Source organism: Lepisma saccharinum, chromosome 1 (genome assembly GCF_977018435.1).
Source record: "Lepisma saccharinum chromosome 1, izLepSacc3.1, whole genome shotgun sequence".
NCBI classification, from domain to species: domain Eukaryota; kingdom Metazoa; phylum Arthropoda; class Insecta; order Zygentoma; family Lepismatidae; genus Lepisma; species Lepisma saccharinum.
Genome location: NC_139229.1, coordinates 192,132,512 through 192,153,666, shown reverse-complemented (window position 1 = coordinate 192,153,666; position 21,155 = coordinate 192,132,512). Strand labels below are relative to the sequence as shown.

The window sequence follows — 21,155 nt, the reverse complement described above, 5'->3', positions numbered from 1 at the left end:
GGTGGGAAATTTGGACTCAAAAATTTGAAACTAAACAATTCTTTTTTTCATTTCACACCGATTCCGGGATGGATGGCCCCAAACATCATAAAAAACAAAACAAAAAAAAACTAGCTTTCTTCATGGGCATTTATTGGGTTCCGAAGGTTGAAACACTGCATAACAAATGAAAATTGACAAAACACAAGCACGATGCGCGATTACCTAGGAAGGTGTACGCGCCATATTGTGTGTCAAGCAAGTGGAAAGACTACAAAGAAAAAGTACTCATAATCAGCAAAATTGCAATAACTTTCATAAAAAAACGTGAATGCACCTTCAAGAATATTACGCGAAGCAGATGGGTAAGTACGAATGTCAAAAATTGACAAAACGAAAAATTTATAGGTGTCCAGGGACTATCAGATTTTTACCGCTATTGCTGCTCTCAAACACGAAACCACTGGTAATAGTATGTGAAATTCATTGCGTTTGCAAAACTGGGATTTTTGCGCAAGGTATTATTATTTTACCCATACTTTGAACTTTTTCTAAATGAAAACTGTGATAATTACTTTCAGTAAGTTTCTTAATTACTTCCACATTCATTCCCACTACTTTCCGATAATTTGTCACTTTTATAAACTTAAAATGACATATCTATTAAGAGCGCAATTACTTGCGTAAGGTATTTTAAAAGTGCTTTTTTCAACATTAACAGCTACTTTTCCTAAATCCAAACAGTGCTCATTACTTTTAAGGAATGTTCAAATTTCGTGTTACAATGACTACCAACATTCTACAATAATTAGTATGCTAGAAATTTTTGAAAAAATCATAAAACAATCAACCATTACCAAAGACTAGCAGTGCCAGCCCAGCAATTCCCACGGTTCAACGGATATCGCTGTGTGCCATGTTGCCACGTGTCATGTTCATCTTTACTCCACTGAATAAAATTCTGCATAAATCAGTTTCGCAATGTGAATTGACAATGATAATGGATTTTAAAAACAGATGCAGAGAGCTTGAAAATGAGACCAATATTGTATTTGTAGGACTGGCAAATACTAAGAAAAATTTGTTTCGCAAAATTGATAACTGTTTATTGACAAATTTTAAAAATTCGAAAATTATGAATTAGATATAAAACCTTTCTGCTTGCACCATACTAAAATTTCATCACGATCGGACAACCTGTTTTTGATGTACGGAATTTAAAAAAATGGCCCTTTTTTGTTCTCACGACGATAAAAATATAAGACATACTCGAAAAAGAAATTGATTAGCATAGATTAACGCATAATTGAATATGCTAAATTTTGATGTAACTCGTATTTTTGTAGGTCTACTGGTAAATTTTTAATTGGATCCCAAATTCGAGTATATAATTTTTATTCCGGTAGTAGTTTTTGTTCTTCTTTTCTTTATCCCCCCTCTCAATGATTTATCCACCCACACCCATAAAGAGATTTATCACTCACAAGACGAGCTCTGTTTCTTGCAGTTGAGGTGGAAAGGGGAAGAAGTATCTAGCTACACAGTTCTCGGGCCAGTTTTCCATTCGTGTAGTGATTTATCAGCCTGGAATGTTGCAGTAGCAGATGACAGATGTTGCATTTTCAGGGACAGTCTGTTATGCAACAATACACACATTCTCTAATCGCATGGCATAATGTTCAACTGGAAGGGAAGTGAAACCCAGCTGTATACACTAGTGTTGTCAACTTTTTTGGAGCAAGATTTGTCCAAATCATGAATTGAACCAAGGCATTATCTTGTCATCTATTACATAACCAGACTTGTCATTAAATCCAGCCTTAGCTTTGCAGATAAATTAATTTCTGCCACCTATGTTTTCAAGTAAGCAATTTACATTTAATTTTTGTATCTTTTTGTATTCCACTAAGGTAATTGTGACAATGAGGATATATAGGGAATTGATGAATTAAGAGAAGCAGGAAACACTGACATGACCACAACCATAATCACGACTCAACCTAGGACACCTGGTTTCCTAGCATGCTATGATGACCTCTCCAGGGTGTCAGCTTTCAGGAAAACAAAAGTGTTATTCAATAACTCCTCACATTTAATGTGAATACAAAATATCACATTTTAGGTTCCTCTTCCCTCATTTGATTTGATTTGATTTGATTTAGTTTATTTTACTTCGCGTTTTGTGCCTCTTGGCTAATTTGCGAAGATGGGGATGAGTGATGAAAGGATGAAATTGATGAATAGACATTCACAAACAACCCAGCCCGACCGGGATTCGAACCCGGAACCCTTGGCGTCGCAGCGCGATGTGCTAACCACTCGGCCACAGAGTCGGGCCTCTTCCCTCATGTGAGTGGACACCTCTACGTGACAATATAATCCAGAATGATTGTTTGAGACCATACTGTGATCACAACATGGCAGGTCATAATGCCTGCATAAATGTAATTGTTTCAGATAAATAACATCCCCACTTTAGGTGCAATTTGATTCCATTCTGCCACTATAACGTGACAACATTGACCTGTTCTGCAGAACTGAATCGTAACATGGTCCTTTAACAGGCTTGCGAATAGCAACAGCATATCTCTACTTGCCCCAAAGTCTTCCCCTGCATTGGACACTCAACTTCCTCTCTTGTTACCTCTTCAAAGTAACAGAAATGTCGTTCCTCTTCGCTACTATCAGCTGTAGATGTAGTGTGTCTACAATATCTACTCAGCGACAATGCTGCTAGATTACATTGTGATTTTATTTAAACAACTTAAATTCATCATATTTTGCTGTTACAGCAGTTACATGCAGGTCATACCTCTGGTAATACACCTTCATACCTATGTCGAGCGACATATTTGCAGCACTAGTGCATACTGTACAGTATTTTTTGTACTCCATGTGTGCAGAAAACTAGTACTTGTTGCCTACATGAAAAATAAATGCACACCAATACATTACACAAACACAGTGTGAGCTTGATACATGCCAGGTCATAGATTATTAGCATCTTTACCACCTGATGAAGCTAGTCGCTCAATTTTTTTTAATTCAAAGAAATTTCAATTTGTTTCTGATTTGGTTACTTTTACATCATTTTTTAACTTCTTTGGTTGAGGAGCAGATGGAATCTATGCTGGGACAAACACAATGATATATATCTATGTGTTGACCAGGATTCAAACCTGGAACCTGTCATTATACAGTGCATAACACTGACCATTCCACCATGAAGGTCAGTCATTCTCATATTTTGGCCGAGGACGTGGTGACATTCTATTAACTTCAAACATTAATTCACACTCATTTCAAATCTTTTATTTACCTTCGTATAACCATGTAAAGATCACCAAGCAAATGAAAGTTGAACTCTTATTGGTTTTAGGCTAATCCTAGGGTTCCCAAACTTTTTAGTTTCACGGCATCCTTAGGTTTTCAAGATTTTTCCACGGTGCCCAAGTATGGTTAGGTTGCTTGCCAAAGTTAAAAAATAAACATATTTCAAATTCAGAAATATATATAAAAAGTACTAAATAAGCACATATTTGAAACAACCATGTTCAGTCATATTGATATTCATAACAATCACTGTCATTTCAGTGAAAATATTTCGCAGCTCCCCAGGGTGTCGTGGTGCACACTTTGGAAACCACTGGGTTAAGCCATTGGCAATTCAACTGCTTCTAAAGAGACTTCTGAACATAAAGTTACTTATGGCCTCCCCGATGGCGCAGTGGTAGCGTTGTCGCCTTGTAATCAAGGGGTCCCGGGTTCGATTCCCGGTGGAGGCACATAGTGGTTCGGATCCCACTTTAAACTGTAGGTCCAGTCCCGATTAGCCTTACTGTGCATAAAGTGGACTTAAAACACCAATTCAATCCAATCCATAAAGTTACTTACAGAGTGCAATTATACAACTTTGGGGAGTTGCAAATTATTTGTCATAATTAGCATGAGTTTCCCTGTAATGTGGACTGTAACTCCAATCCTGATTAGCCTATCAGAGCATAAAGTGGACTTGACTGAAACTTTTTTGGACTTTGTTACATTTTAATAGTAACACACTTCAATGCACTGATGCTTAATATTGTCAATCTATGGTTTTTGTACTAATTATGGTAAAATTTTCATGTAACTGGAGTGCAGTTGGTGGGTGAATTGTAATAATGTTAGAAACAGGAGGAAATAAAAGATTCACGACCAAGTATTGTTATATGTAATTTTTACTTTTTTTTAAAAAAAAAGGGTACCTGTTTGATCTCGGGAGAAAACCTCACTCGTTTATTTTGTCATTTTTAACATTTGTACTTACCTATTGTGCATTGCGAAACATTGTTTAAGGTGGGATTTTGCTTTTCCTGGGGAAATAATTTCAATTCTTCACATTACGAGTATTTATTGTTCTTCCTTCTTTCGCTTACATAAGACACATTATGGCGGGCACAACTTGGCACGTCGTGGATCCTCAGTGGGTATGCAGTGTTTCCAACCTTCGAAACCGAAAAATACCTGAATAGCCCCACAAACCATTCACGGATAGCCCCAAAAACCTTTCACGGATAGCCCCACGAACCATTTCCGGCAAGGTTAGGTTAGGTTAGGCAAGCATAGTAAAAATTTTGTTCGTAAAACAATGCTATACAGCTTTTTTTTTTTTTTTAAATCACCTTCACTTCTTGCAAAACAACAGCGTGCTTGGAAACACTGACAGGGGGTTACATCATCAAACGTACGGAACATCCGGTCGACGTAGAGGAAGAACCGCAATTGTGCGTCAGAGATATACGAGGAATATGTTTTAAGTAAGGTCCATTTTGCAATAGAAACGAAGTAAGTAAATGTTTTTCAAAAAAACATTTATTTTCTGTATTTACATACACTTTTCTATTTTTCTACATAATTTCCTTGCTGGTTTAAACATTTATCGTAACGAACTACTAGTTTTTTTATACCCTCCTCATAGAACTCTGCCACCTCTGATGATAGCCAGTTACGGAAGCTGAGTTAATTGTTGTTCCTTGCAGCAATAAGTCCACTAACAAAACACCCTGCCTGTCCCAAAACACAGTTGCCATGACCTTGCACTTTGAAAGTGTTTGTTTTGCTTTCACTTTGACTGGCGATGATGTGTGTCACCACTCCATCGATTGTTGTTTTGATTCAGGAGTCACGTGGGACACCCATGTCTCATCTTCTGTGATGATATGACTCAAAAACTCATCACCTTCCTCTTTGTAGAGGGTCAAAAATGTTAAAGCACTTGCCAATCCTTTCTTCTAGTGAAAACGACCATAAATAACTGGCTATCATCACAGCCGGCAGAGTTCTATGAGGAGAGTATCCAAAAACTAGTAGTTTGTTACGATAAATGTTTAAACCAGCAAGGAAATTATGTAGAAAAATAGAAAAGTGTAAGTAAATACAGAAAATAAATGTTTTTTTGAAGAACATTTATTTACTTCGTTTTTATTGCAAAACTGACCTTTAAAAAATTACCCTCATATTTCTCTTTGAAAATACATGAATTCCCGGTCAAATAGATTCAACGATGAAAGAAAATACCTCCACAACCTTTGAAAATGCTACAGAAACTCATTTCCGTAAGTAGTTTCTTCTGTAAAAGTGAAGAAATCCGTTCTTCCAAGATCAAACAGTTACCAAAAAAGTTCTCAAATGGTTGTATATTAGATTGTTCTTTGATTGACTGCAAAATGCTGCAACCAGTATTCATCTTACGGGGCAGTAATGTTTACCTAAATTCTTGGAGACCACAGAAATTGTTCTGGACCTTTTTTGTCAGTGCTTTTTGCAGCTTAAAATGCTTGCTAAACAGTCCCTTGTGTCCTCCCCTCTCAGTTCATAAATGAAGTAAGCATCAACTTGCCAAGTAAGTTTAAAGAGCTGTTTGCAAAGTGTCCCCCCCTCATCTCCTTGGTCGCAACTACTAGTTTGAGATTGGAGATTATGCTAAAATTAGATTGTTCGTGCTTTCAGATTCACCATATGTGAAGGGAAATTGAGAAAATAAATATGGTTAATTTTTTGAACTTCAAAAGTTATGTATTGCTTTGGTCAAGTGTAACATTATCAGGGTTCCTACTGAACTGGAAAACCCAGAAATCCACATTTTAGTGAAAGTCCCAGAAAAGTTTGAGAACTCGAGATTATATCCCAATATGTTGAAAAGTCTGTGAAAAAAATCAGATTTTTCAAAAAAAAAAATTAAAAAATTCCAGGCTTATTTTAGCCAATTTCTTGCTCGGACATGTTCCACATAAAAAGTTTATTTTTGTTCATTTATTTTGAACAAGATAGAATAAACTATTCTTTTCAATAGCAACTGAAATTTAACACTTAAAAAAAAAATTATTAGCATCTTCAAGCACCACAATATGGCCTGAAAATTTTGTTTTTAATACTAGGAGGATGGTAATTTCCTAGATACCATTTAGAACTGACCTGCCATTTTACTGCTATGGTTTTTCCTTGCAAGATTTTTACCACTGTTATTCCAAGCAGAAAACCATTTCTGTGTTCCTTTTTGTTTTTTTTTCCCCATAACATTTTCTTACAAATTCTGTTCCTTAAAGTGGCTAATAGAGAGGTATACATAAGGAACAAATCGGTCTGACATACTGTTATTCATATTCAGTTATTGTGTTTGCAGAACAATTTTTTCTAACCATTTATTTTATGTATGCTCTCTTATTTGTGGGAACTTTTGAAAATATAATTTCCTTATTCTATCATAAAAATTAGAAATTCACGCACAAAAACTCCCTGGAACAGAGGAAACATCAATCTACCAACATTCACTTTTATTGTCATAGTTTGAACAAGAATTTGTAGACGAGTTTGTAGGTGGTACACAGTCAATATTTATTTCAGGATTGTCATTATCTGCTCTGAAATCATCGTCCTTCTCCTCTCCCTCTGATTAGACATCTGACAATTCACTGATACAATGAGATATCAAATTCATGTGACATATTGGAAACAACCCTTAAACGCATGAATTATTTTTTTCTCAATTATTTTCTTGTTTTTAGCCGAATATCTGTTATGTACTAATAAGTAATTTTGAATCACTTTTTGAAAATTTTCATTCTTCCTTTTCGAATTATGCCCTATTACCATATGGTAACGCTATGCGTTCACCCCTACAAATTTATTTATTATTGAAAACTTGGAAATTTTTTAATTAACCTTAAAAATACTTTCAAAATTTGATATTTTTTTTAAATAATACAAATATTATAGATCGATTGTACATTAATCTCACATCATCTGTGCTAAAGGTGCTCAGGTATCTATTTAGTATATAATGATTACTCCATATTCACTTGTCATAGAAACTTTGTATCGAGTTGAATTGAAGTTTTAAGTCCACTTTATGCACAGAATAGCTAATCGGGACTGGACCTACAATTTAAAGTGAGATCGGAACCATGATGTACCATGTACCTTCACTGTGTATCGAACCCGGGACCCCTTGATTACAAGGTGACAACGTTATCACTACGCAATCGTGGAGACCCTTGTCGTAGAAACGTATGAAACATGGAACGCAAAGTCCAACCACATATTTGACATGTAAAATGCGAACACTACTGGTGGTCCATCAGCATACCACACATCTTGCAAAACCTTCCTTTGTATTGTAATGGGCGGCCAAGCACCCTGAGGTGCAACACGAAATGTTGTCATATAGTTTTGAGTGATATCCATCCAAATTCAAGCTGGGAGAATTTTTGTCTCAGAAATTCATGTAGCATGTGGATAAGAGGAGCTGCTGCAGTCTTTCTAAATTTGTTTTCAATTTCAGTGGAATCTTTTTATACTCTGCCTTGATAGATCAAAAAGAAAGAGGTATCCATGGAAGGTTTTCAAGCACCAGGCAGGCTTTGCAACCAAATCTTATAGGTTTATCTCTAATAAATACAACATTGTAGCTTGCACAAATGTTTTTCATAATACGGGATCACAGACTCAACAAGGATGAGCTACTGAACAGGCACAAAATGTCCCATGAAATGGTCATCAATTATTACTATTATTTTTTTATTATTTATATTATGAAAATAAAATATAATTATAAGCAATAGAAATAAATAAACCATGCAAAAGACTAGAAAAGCCTTCACAACTTAAATTTCTTGCTTTACATGCAATAATAAAAGAATAAATGAAGTAATTGTTGAAAAGGCCTGTAGCTACTGTATCTGCATAGCATTACCATATGGTAACGCCACCGTTATGAGCAAATATCGAGCAAGTGAATCAAACTCTTGAACAGAAAACTTCATAAGTTTTTAATTACATGTGTTTACTAAATGATAAAAATATTCAGAACTACATAATGAAGGACAATCAGATAAAAAACACTATATATTTACTTTTCCAGTGTATGACGTATTGAATAAAAAATCTAATACATCCTCTCAACAATGCAGTTACCTGGACTGAAACAAATGGTCTCAAATGCAAGTTGTATGCTTCCTGGACAGACTTCTGGCAGTAGGTTTGCCTACACACTCAACATAGACAAGCCTCTAGCACGAAAGTGTGCGAATGTTGAGCGTTACCACATGGTAACACTATGCATTTAAGGGTTAACCAAGCCGAATACAGTAAATGTATGGAGGTTACCAGTGTTTTACTCTAGATAACTCTCCCACTAATCTGAACTAACATTGAAGTTGAAAATATCTATGTTAGGCTCTTGCATTTTGAATCCATTGTTTGCAGACATATCTACCTTAAGTATCTACCCTTCGAAATGACAGGTGATTGTATTTGTAGTAATCCATTGTAGTATCCTTCAGATGTGGGATTAAAGTTAATTTTTTTCCAAAAGTGTAGAGCACAAATATTTATTAAAAGTCTCAGAAAATTGTCAAAATTATAATATAAATAAAAGTCACCCATCAGAATGACTAATTAATCCTCCAAGTGTTAAAATTGCCTGGAAAATGCTTGGAAATAGTTGTTCTAACATGAGTGGAACCCTGAATATATTGGGCCTGTGCATATGTTTGTAGCATTTCATTATGGATTGGCAACACTGCATTGCCAAAATTTCATTGTCCCTTATTCCATTGTTATTGCTTAGTTTGTAGTTTTGTGTTCGTGAAAACACAGTGAATTCTAATTCTGATCACATTCTGTTTATTTTGCGGATGATACAAGATGGAGTGTCAAGTGGACAAAGTTGAACATTTCCGGCACATTCTGCTCTTAGAGTTTAACCGAGGATCAAGTGCAGCAGTAGGAAGTCTTTCCTAATGAAGCTGCTCTTGAAACTTTTAACTGATTTCTTCAATTCAGAACAATTTGTGCTGTGTACGGGGCTAATGCCATACACTGAAAAAACAGCAGTTCTACAGGCGAGGCATTGAACTCCTCACCAATGTTGGCAGATGGTCATTGACAATGAAGGCGACTACATTACTGACCGAGTGTTGTTGTGACTGTGTATTGTTAGACTACAATAACAATGTTTCATTTTACCACCTGTGTACTTGTGTTAATTATTCTATTCCTGTTAACGTATGGTATAAAATGCTACGAACTTGTGCACAGACCCAATAGATTTGACAGAGTTAGTTTTTAAACACATTGTACAAAGGCTGTCTCAGAGAAGGTGAGACTAATTCCTGTATAGCAAAACAGCAACCTCCATTGGCTAGCAAATGTACTAGGGTGAAAATTTGGTTCATTAGCTGCCGATTGAGACCAAAATGAGCGCAATAGGTCAAAATGTCGTGACTGCGTAGCAGTTAAAAGACAAGCATGTACATGGACCCCTCCAAGAATCATTAAAATGAAACAAAAAAAATACAAACCACAAAATTTTTATTCAGAATCAGCCATATCGAGTCGACGTACATCTTTCTCAAAATAGGCACCATTGACAGCTAAGCAAGCATCCATATGCTCCTGCCACTTTGAGAATGTCTGAAAATTAATCGTCAGGTAGCGAACTGAAGAAAACTTGCGCTGAGGTGATCACTTCTTTGTTCGTCATGAAATGACGACCACGTAAAGCGGCCTTGAAAAGTGGAAATAGCCAAAAGTTGCAGGGTGCAAGGTCTGGGCTGTATGCTGGAAAATTTGTTTTTCTCTTCGTCGCGTAATCCTGAAAACTCGCGCGGTATCGTGGTGCAATATGAAGGAGTTCTTCAAATGCGGCCTCTTTTTTGCTCAATGACTCCTTGGTAATACTGTGCTTCTACTCAGTCTGTCTTGATCGGCATATGCCTGTTGAAACATTGCATATGTTTCCGCAGCACTTTTCCCTAAACACCAACAAAATTTTATGGCATGTCGAAGTTCATCTTGAATACTCATCGCGAAAAGCAATGTTATACACAAAAACCTGGAGGGGTAAACAAAACAAGTTCCACGTAAATCAACATAGCTGCTCACTAACGTGGTTTTGCAACATGTGACAACTTGCTACGGAAACAGAATGAGTCATCCTACACGACGCGACTAGTGCCGAAACCATAGGCAGTGTTGCCAAGCCAGGAAAAAATCTGTCTCACCTTCTCTGAGACAGCCTTTGTATATAACATTCCTCAAATTGAACTTTACAGCCTTGAGAAGGAAGAGAAAAGGCTTAAGACAGGGGCTAGAAGCTTAACCGTAGGCCTGCTTTAGACGAAAGCATTTTCCTTAGCATTTCTGTCGTGACCAAATTGCTGCCGTGTAAAGTGAGAAATTTTATGGTATTTCAGATGCCATGGCATTTCTCAAGGATAGAACCCGTCCTATTTCCATAACATTTTTCGTAGCATAACCAATCAAGCAACCTCTAGGTCACAAATGCAGATGTAATGGCGGCAGCAGGACATGTAAAAAATGTATCACTTCACATGTTTAAAACACAATAATAACTATTCAGCCAAGAGGAATAACGTTTCGTATTAAATGGTGTTAGGTACAAAAGAATGGCAGTACTTAAATACATATTTTTTACCATTTACTGTACACATATGGAAGAATATTTGTTTGTTTTTTCCAATTGTAAACACCGTGCACTCGCCATAGATGGTGCAACTCGATGTGCCTTTCGTGCTGTATGTATTATGCATTGTAATAGCAAAAGCTAACCGAAGTGTTCCATGAAATGCTTTCGTTTAAAGTACTATCTGCTATAAGATTTTTGGAAGCATTTACAAAACATTTATGCTAGCAAAAATGTTGAAGGAAATGCTTTCGTCTACAGCCGGCCTTGGGCAACCTCTACTCAGATTTTTACCTCACAGATGGAAATAGCAGTTTTAGGTCACTCTGTCATGCACTATAATAAATCGGAACTTGACAATTTAACAGTGGTCCAACAATCAATTTGTTTGAAAGTCTAACATATGAAAAAACAATGAAAAGAAATTTAATATTGATTATTGAACAGGTGGTTGGTTGCAGGAAAGCTTCAATATTTATATTTCTATAAATTGTTTTTTATCAAGTGGTGTACCTTTGAGACTTTCATTGGGTTTATATACCCTTATTAGTTGATAATTTATTTAAAAGTAAATGGTAAAGTTCCTCGTGCCATTAAGGCATATTTTAGAGGATGGGGGCAGGGCCCCACACATTCTCAATTCTTGGTCTCCGCCAGTCTTAAGGTAAGGTGATCAGCACCATGCTCTGGCTGCCTTTACCTCCCATGGTTGCCCCCAGGTACTCTGGGTGAGCCCAGAGCCACTTATGTGAAAACAAGGCCAGAAAAATTCCAACCTTAGACCACCAACCCCAGAAATCGAAACCGGGCCTCCTGCATGGTAGTCAGATGCTCTACAGACTATACCACCGTATATAAAAATATGTCACTTGCAGGGTATAATAAGTCATATAGTCACATCATTCGGCAAGATTATTTCCGACTAATCTAGTCAGTAATGTTCATTATAGACTTCATTTGTTACAAGAATAAGTCAATTCAAAAATATTTTTAAAAAACACAGCTATTTTATTAATATATTTTACAGTGCAAAAATTAAGACAAATTAAAAGTATCATTGCAGGAAATCCATGTGTAATGTTATGAATAGTTCCACACAGGAGCTTTGTGATTTCTTCGCTTAAGATTTGATGACTGTGTTATGTCAGGGCTTCTAGAAGTGCTCACATCTTCATCTGTGTCTTTTATGATTGTGTACTCATGCCTTCCAACATATTGTCTTTTATCTGGGTATCTGCGTCTTGCTGCCAATGGAATTGCTGTGCAACTGTCAAAAGAGAAAAACCTTTTTACAAAATGTTTACATAACACATGAAATTAAGTGTACCCAAGTAAAAAAGAAAGAACAATACAGTTACAACTTTTTCCTCAATGGCTTCGCCATGAACTTTATTGGTCCATTTGCCTCCTTAATTAATGCAAATAACCAGATGACTGCAGTAAGTATTGCCTTAGAAATACTATCTAGACAAGTAATGAAGTATACCTTTATATTAATCAAAAAATATAAAGTGGCAAAATTTCGCATTAAATTGCAGGCCATTTATACAGGGGTGAAAATGGTCAGTAAAAGCCATTTTTTTCATCTTAGTAATTTGTCAGTATTTAGAACCCAATATATGAGGAAGGCTGCTGCTTTCAAAGATGAATGTAAGGGATATTTCCAACTTTCGGCATTGAATTTATGGGAGATTTAGTTGTGACAAAATTTGTGTATTTTTAGCAGTGCGGCAGATGTTCATGGGAAGGATAATATTAAACAAAAGAATTAAGTTAACATTTTTAAGTAACCGGTCACAATACAGAATAAAAATGTACAAATTTGCATGTTTCTGAGTCCTGACATATGTATTTGTCCACCAGTGCTGCAGAGCCAACCATTTTTTGTTATTTTGTTCAAATTTAAAAAACTCTTTGCAACTAGACAATTAATTGCATTTTATGGTTTACCGAACACCTATTATATCGGAATGAATTGAAATTTCGCAATCTTCATTGTTAATGAAATATATGGGAAAATTAGAATGCCAATGTGAGAGCTGGGAGGACCCCAAAAAATTAGCCGAATACAGAAGAGTTTGTAACCCTAGCTGCTAGTAAAAGAACCTGATGGAAGTCAGCACAGCTGTGAAAACTTACAGAAAAATATTTTGGAACTAAAGAGTGTGATTGTAACTTTCTTTTTTCACAAAAATGAAAGTAAATGCAGAGTGGTATTTGTAGAGAGCATTGAGGAAATTGTCCCTTCTAAATTCTACATTCCTCATTGATTGAAAATTTTTAATTGTATAATACCCGAACACTTTGAAAGAGGTTACTGGAATCCCATCCACACACTGAATATTCTTCATATAGCACACTGAGTAGAAGTCAAGACAATAATTTCATTTTTGACTGTTCTCACTTAAAAGTGTTTTTTTTTTTTGCCTGAAATGTAATACAATTAATAAAGTATACTTGAATTTTCATAAAAATGTCAGTTGTGTGTTCAATAAAAAATGCTCTGACCGTTCCATAGTCAGAATTATATTTCAGGGGAGGGGCTCATCCCTTATCAGCAGCTGCCATCTAAAGATAAAAACTGTATGTGGGAAGGGAGGGTAGGTGTTCGTGAATTGAATGTTTAGAACTGTTTCTTAAAAAAGAAATATTGTCTGCGTACACAGAATTTAATTTTGGAGGAGGTTCTAAGCAGCAGTTTTATAAGCAAAGGAAACATTTATAGGATTAGGTGCTCTGAGATCAGACCAGATACAAATAAAGATTTCATTTTAAAACATATTAATGTATTGGCAACAGTTAGTTATATCGGAGACACATTTCTTCATTTTTACAGAAGAAACTACTTACGGAAATAAGTTTCTCCAAGCTTTCCAACGTTCGTGGAGGTATTTTCTTTCAGCGTGGAATCTATTTGACCGGCATATCATATATTTTTCAAGAGAAATATCCCACCGACGCACAATTGCCATGCTTCCCGTACATGAACTGCATGCTCCGTACTTTCGATGATCTAAACCAATGTCAGTGTTTCAAACACTTTTTTTACTATGCTTGCCTAACCCAACCAAACCTAACCTTATGGAAATTGTTCGTGGAGCTATCCATCAATGGTTCGTGGGGCTATCGTCAGCTACCCGTGCATAAAGTATAATTTCCACCGGTGACTAACACGATAGTAGGTATTTTTCGGTGAAGGTTGAAACACTGCATACCCACAACTTGAGTCAAGATGTGCTCAACATATTGTGTGATCTGGAAGTGAAGAAAGGAATAAAAAAAAAATCACTATGTGAAAAATTGTGTTTGTTTTCGTGTAAAAGCATAATGGCACCTTGAACTATGTTCCGCAATACACAATTGGTAAGTACGAACCATGCAAAACACAAAATATCCGATTTAAATGTGTTTCCGATATAACGAACTGTTACCATTTTATTGATGTCCTATGTTTTTAGTATTTTGGTCAGTTAGATTGATTATTTTGACCATTTGGAGTAGTTTTCCCCCTGTTTATGTAACTATAGGATCTGTAAATTACCTGCAATTTTATTAAAAACTGATATACCCATATGCTTATATCAGTTGATACCTACATGATACCAGTTAGTGTGTCCCATTCCTAGTAAATAGCTTAGATTCCAAAATCTGAAAGTGTATCTCTAATTATTTTATTTATTGGGGAAAGGAAGTTTCATCAACAGTAAGTACAAATGCAATGTCTAAACCAGGGTGGAAAAACATTTGATTATTTTTTTTTACTTAAATCCATTTTTTGATTTATTAAAAACATGCTTAATATTGCTTGTATGTTTTTTTGGCACCATACATATAAAAATATTTTTTTTATATAAAGGCTTTTTCTGGTAAATGGTTCTAAAGTATTTGAACAGTTTGATTAAAGCAAATAAAAATTGTATGTAAATATACACTTTTCTGTTTCTCATACTGCATATATGAACCTACTATTGAAATTTTTGTTGTGTGTGTTAACGAAACTTTAATAATTTTAGTAACTTATCTTCCAGTAAAAATAGAAAATGCTGGATGTACTATATAATTGTAACTTAAAATATTTCTGTAGTCTTTGTACATTAATTTTGGCAACTTTTTAATGATAGTTTGCAAAATATCAGCTGCCATGACACTATTTATAGTTTAACATGATTAGTATTTTGTATATTATTATACACAAAATGTTTGCTATTTTTGCCTATAAAAATACTGAATTTTAAATCAAGATAAATTTAAGTATGTTTGCAGTTTACATACTACATTTCCTTTCGTATGAGCCTCACCCCACCAGTGCATGAATTTTTTTTTCTTTCTTAGAGACCAATAAACACCATTCAATGATTACGAGATTAATGTACTTTCACCAAAAGTGATTCTGATATCTACAAATTCCTTATGTACATTATTCTATAATTATTTCTTTAAGTTTAAACCACCTTGCTTTAAACATTGTACTTTCAGACTTTGGTATAGTAAACACCACGAAAACTGCCCAGTCAAGGTCACGCCACCCACCTACAGTGTTGCCAATAAGCAACAGTTTCAACTTTCAATGATAATTCTGAAAAAAACGTTAGAAAATAGTACTTAACGTAAAGAACATTACAAGGTATTTTTTACACTGAAATACTTTTTTGGCAATTTAGAACTTTCTTGGCAATTTAGAAAAAATAAAAACATGTTTCCATCAAATTCACGAGGAAATTATTATTTTTACTTCAAACTAAAAAATAATGGAAGCAGTGACAAGAGGGTTGGAAAAAATAGCGAAACATTCTTAAGGTTCATAGATGCTTACAGTATATATTTTATACACAAAATGTATAAGAATGTGAAGTAAAATGTCCCAAGATTCACAAAGATTTTCTGGTTATGTAATGTAAAATATAGTCGCTGGCTAACTTGAATTCTATTTGATCACGTAAAAACTTTCAGCGAGAAAGTTTGTAATAAAACATTGAAATTAATTTTAAGAACTCTTACAGCATCTTTAGTGTGACATGTCAACTGTATTTTATGCTTTATTTGAACGGATTTTGCTGTGCATCGATCTTATTTTCATCTGAGCAATGGCTGTGGTGTGTGCCCGGCTACATTTACTTACTGGGGGAACAAAATATTTCCCGTAAGTCCACATGACTTACATGCCATTGAAAGTGAATTGCAATTTCAAGTAAAAGCAATTTGCTTATTTTTTGTGTATTTGTGTTATTTAGCACCGATTTTCTGCCACCTTTGACCAATCGCGACAATGAATGGGCACTTATAAAGACTACAAAGCCTGGACTCTAACCAGTGAATTTCAGTGTCAAGAGAAAAATTCGGCTGCTTATTGAACTGTACCACCTAGGCAGCGTTTCATTCTTGCAAGATTTTCAAATAGCCAACAAACACAATGTCTTGTAATTTGAAGCGAACAAGGCTTGTTCAAGGAAGGCCAATGGCATATTACGTTTACACTTCAAGAAAGTGTTTGTCAGATGTAAACCGATAACAACAAATGGGCTGGCTGAATAAACAAAAACTGAAACAATTCTTAACAACAATGCTGGCGAAAGAGAGACAGCATCTGCTGATCTTTGTAGAAACAGCCGCTACTACATCAAAGCAAATGTTAAAGTCTTCCATTTCAGTGTTTTTGCATTCTCGTTTGTAACTCTTTGTTGGTGACTCAAAGAAAATGTTTCTGAAAAACTTGTATATGTTTCCAATGATTACCTTACTTTGTGTTTTAATGTCCGTTCGCCAGGCACGTACAATACCATCACTTCCAACTACTATTGTACCGCACGTAGGATGCTGTTCTTCAATGTCATTCATAATGAATGGAAAACCAAATAATCCGTACACAATACACCATTGAAGATGCATCGGCTGCATACGTACAAAGTGCCAAGTGTCGACTGAGCAGCTTCGAAGAAGTGTGGCAACCCTGGAGGGCCAGAGGTGTGGAGGAGGCATGGGGAAGCCAGGGAGTCGTAACGTAACGAAATGGAATGGTATTTTCAATTACGGTTTCCGTTACGTTACAACCAGAAACAGAATAACTTTTTTCGTGAACAGAAACGTTACCTCAGGTATATGAACATTACGTTACAGGTGTGCATAACGGTACCGAACCATAACTGATCTCTAAAGGAATAGGTCTTCACGTGACACTTTAACGTTACATCCATTGCCGGCACCCAGTAACGTTACAGGGTAAGAAAGAGGTTCGTCACGTATTGACTAGTAACTTTAGTGTGTGTGGAAAGTGATAGTAACGTTACAATTAACCAGTAACTTAATTGAGGTCACGGTTGTAAAAACGTTACACTCCTTTTCTCAAAGCAACAACGTTATTTATAGCTGGTATGATACAGACGTTCCGATGTGCAATACCGTGTCCGATGCCGTGTTCCGGAGAGAATAACATAGGTCTCTCGTATAATTGTGCTCGTTACTTTTGTAACGTTACAGTTCTTTTCCTCCACAAAAGTCTGTTTCGAAAAAGTGATACACATATCCGTTACGAATAGCAAATACCGTTATCGAAGGCGTTTTCGAAGAAGCCTCATAATTATGATCGGCAGCATACTAACATTACAGTACTTTGACCCCTTGAAAGTCACTAAGTTATAATACGTATTTTCGTTTTGGATGTCAGTGAAAAAATTAAATTGTAAAACAAAACGTTTGAAAACATCCGTAAACAAGATTCGGCGTGACAAAAGTTCTGGTTATTGGAATTTACTTATTAACTATGTATTTATCACAAATATATTTCTTTTCTGCATACTTAATCGCTTTATGTGAATTTGTTCTAATTTGATTATTTATGCAAGATGAATTTTAACATGTACGTTCACTTTATACGATAGCAAAGCAAACGTTTGTTGAGGGAAAACGTTTATATCTATCTATCTCATCTCATCTCTCTCTCTCTCTCTCTCTCTCTCTCTCTCTCTGTTTACATGTGTTACATCATTTTTTTTTAAAAAAAAATACAGTTGTTTGGCGATGAGAATGATTCGTGCTTAGATTAAGTTGCTGAAGGACGAAACATAAAGGACCAACCATGGTCGAGCCAAAAAATCATCCGTGCCAATCGTTCGTCCACCTAAGCGAGAGGCAAGCTTTCTCCTATCGGAAGACCAAAAATAATTGCTTGTTGCGCGACCTTGAGAAGGCGAACCGAACTGATAGCAGCAGCACCACGCAAAATCGGAAAATCTGAATCCTGAAACTTTGTACACGTGACTTTCGATCACGAAGCATCCGAGTAGACAACGCCTTGGGGCGATATGAAAGGCACTTTTGGCAAGTAGAAAATGCGTAGAAACGAAATGTTAGATGGAATTGTTGTACGAAACAAACGAAACCGCGTTTGTGCAACTGGTCTGTAGCTAGACAGGGCCATTGGACTCTCAAGAAGGCAAGAATTGTATGGAAAGTGATTCTTAAAACTAAGCGAATAAAATGACAGTATATTTTATCATTTACAAGGGCCCTCATCCGCTTACAATTTTGAAAATTACTTTCAGTAATTCTTGTCTTCTTGGACAGGAGGTGCATTAAACTTTTTGGTGTAGAAACAGACAGAATGCCCGCCTACCTACCACGTTCGAAAGAAGGTCATAGACAGACAAGAAAGTAATTTTCAAGAACGCAAGAACGGCAGTCGACATGGATATTGAGCAACGTGTGACTGAGAAATACAATCGGAACAAAGGACAAGATTATTCAAGAAACAGTAATTTTATAAAACTTCCTATAATTAACTCAAACTCAGTTCATCCTTTTATCCTCTTTTGTTTGTTATACTTTTGTATTATTCATGTTTTATATCGCTTTTCTGCCACTTGTAGATAATCGCGACTATGAAGATGAATGATGATCATATTAAATCTATGAAGGGATGTTATAAAAAAAAAACAGCCATGCCCAGATGTCTACTCGAACTTGAAATGTTTGGTACGTACCGAGTGTATGAATGGATTACTAAACGACTTCGGCCTTCGAGGCTACGGTTTCAGTTGCAACATGCAGTATAATTACGTTTCTACTACTCTGAATTGACCAAAGCATGTGGTATGTATCCTTCATTTTACTTAAAAAGCCCCCTTTATACATGAGATACTACAAATAGTTTCAGGCATACCCTTGAATTCTGATTGCCTGGCACTTTTTTTTTTAACTAAGTAATGAAGTGACGTTTATATTCATATTAGGCCTACGACTAGCTCGAACTAAAAACTCTTGTGAAATACTGTGTATATGTTATCCTTGTGAAGTGAGGAACTTCATATTTTGCTAAGAAAATATGTATGAAAAATTATATTTGTAGCTACTACTTGAAGAATTCAAATTATTATTATGATGGAATTTCAACTTACGTACAATCTGCATATAATGTGTTATCGGAGAGGAGTTTTTGTCTCGCAGGCAATTTATTTTTAGTTGAGGAACTCGAGAGTAAGCTGGAAATATATAATGACCCACGTTGTGGTGTGCTGTTCGATTAATCAGAATTGGAGTGAGAGAAATCTGTAGTTAAGTTCATTCAACACGTCAATTTGTAACTGTGAATGCAAGTTTTCTTTGATTTAGCAGGAAATCAGTCTGCTATTGTTGTAAGTAATAAATGGAAATATATATATTTTCTGCTCGAGTAGGAATCCGCAGCCGTTATCCAATCAATCAGTTTCTCTGTGTGAAACTTCTGTCTAGGAAAGCTACATACAATTTGCTTTTAATAACAGCAGCTTCAAAATAACCTATCCATTCTTGTCATGCCAAGTAATGTTTGATTTTGATTTGTTATATTTAAATTTGGTTTTATGCCAGTTTTGGCTAATCGCGAAGACGAGGATGGGTGATGAAATGGCAAAATTGATGAAAGGACATCACAAAGAAAATAATGCACAGGCTGTGATCCGAACTCGGAACCTGTGGCGTCGTATTGCACTGTGCTAACCACTCCGCCACGGAGCTCTGCAAAATAATGTTTGACCATACATTGTTCATGAAATAAAAACATAACATATACAGTGGCTCACATTAGTAATCAAATACGTAGCATCTTGCTGCATTCCTTCACAATATTTGAAAATTAACAACATGTACATAAATATAAACGATGGTGAAATATTTATACGCATTTCTTAAAGTTATATGTAACTTTTTTTAAAAAAATTTGGGTGCGTCAGCACTTAGGCTATTTTGCACCCGCCACGTTGTACGGGGTGCAGCCCCTTACCATAACAAATAACATAACTGTAATGTCGCATAACTGAAATATTAAAATATTCTGACTTAGGTTAAAAGCTGAGGCTGTAAAGAGGCACTCAGCGCATATGACAGAAAGCAGGAGAACACACAGAATTATACTGGCCATAGGGCCAGTCGCCAGAGTCTCGTTAGTCTGGAAAGAGCAGTCCAGGGCGTACTACGTGGAATGAAGTTGAGGATTGGATGTAATACGTTGAAGGTCACCCCTTACACCCCTGTTACGTTTAAATATTTGAAAATAGTTATTTATGTTTGGGTGTGAAAAAAGAGATCACTTTAATATTCAGACAAATCGTGAAAGCCTTCTGTTTCTGTTAAGCTACGTTTCCATTCTGACAAGTTCCAGACCCATGACGCGCAACATGTGCAGGCGCATGTTGCGCGTCATTCAGTGCACTGTTTCCAATTCAAAACTACTTCTGCAAAATACGCCTACAACAGCACCGGAGTGCAGGACTTGAGTGTAGCGTTGTTCCATTGTGCTTTAGAGTAGTCAGTGTTTCTTCTCTTGTATTGTAATAATTTGGTAGTGATTTAACTTGTGTAAAGATGAACAATACAACTATGGCGGGTTTTGTGGTTATGGCAGGCGCGTACCATGAACTTGTAAAAATAAGAGGCGAAAACGACCTAGATGGTGGATTAGAAGTTTTCTAGCGAAAAGAAATTCGGAAGGAGCATATAACTCGTTGATGAGAGACTTACGTCTTCAAAGTGGATACGAAAACTTTGTAAGAATGACTGTAAGTGATTTTGCATTGTTATTAAATCTTGTTGGACCACAGATTGTAGTCGCGTCGTCTGTTTCTACTCTAGTGCGCATGCCCCAGGAACTTGCTGCAGGCTGTTTCCATTGTCCGCGGCGCATGTTGTGCGTCTTAATTGTTGGGGCAATTTTGTCCCCGGCACTTGCGCCGCGGCATGTTGC

General features: G+C 36.0%; 1 protein-coding gene across 1 annotated transcript in view; it reads right to left on the bottom strand.

The window, feature by feature from the left end:
* Positions 1-11,927: 11,927 nt before the first annotated feature.
* Positions 11,928-21,155, bottom strand: part of LOC145977929 (uncharacterized) — a 48,433-nt gene continuing 39,205 nt past the window's right edge. Inside the window, exon 9 of the mRNA XM_083110259.1 lies at positions 11,928-12,209. Within this exon, the coding sequence (XP_082966385.1) occupies positions 12,023-12,209 (187 nt within the window). The 3' untranslated portion in view covers positions 11,928-12,022. The remainder of the gene's footprint in view (positions 12,210-21,155) is intronic.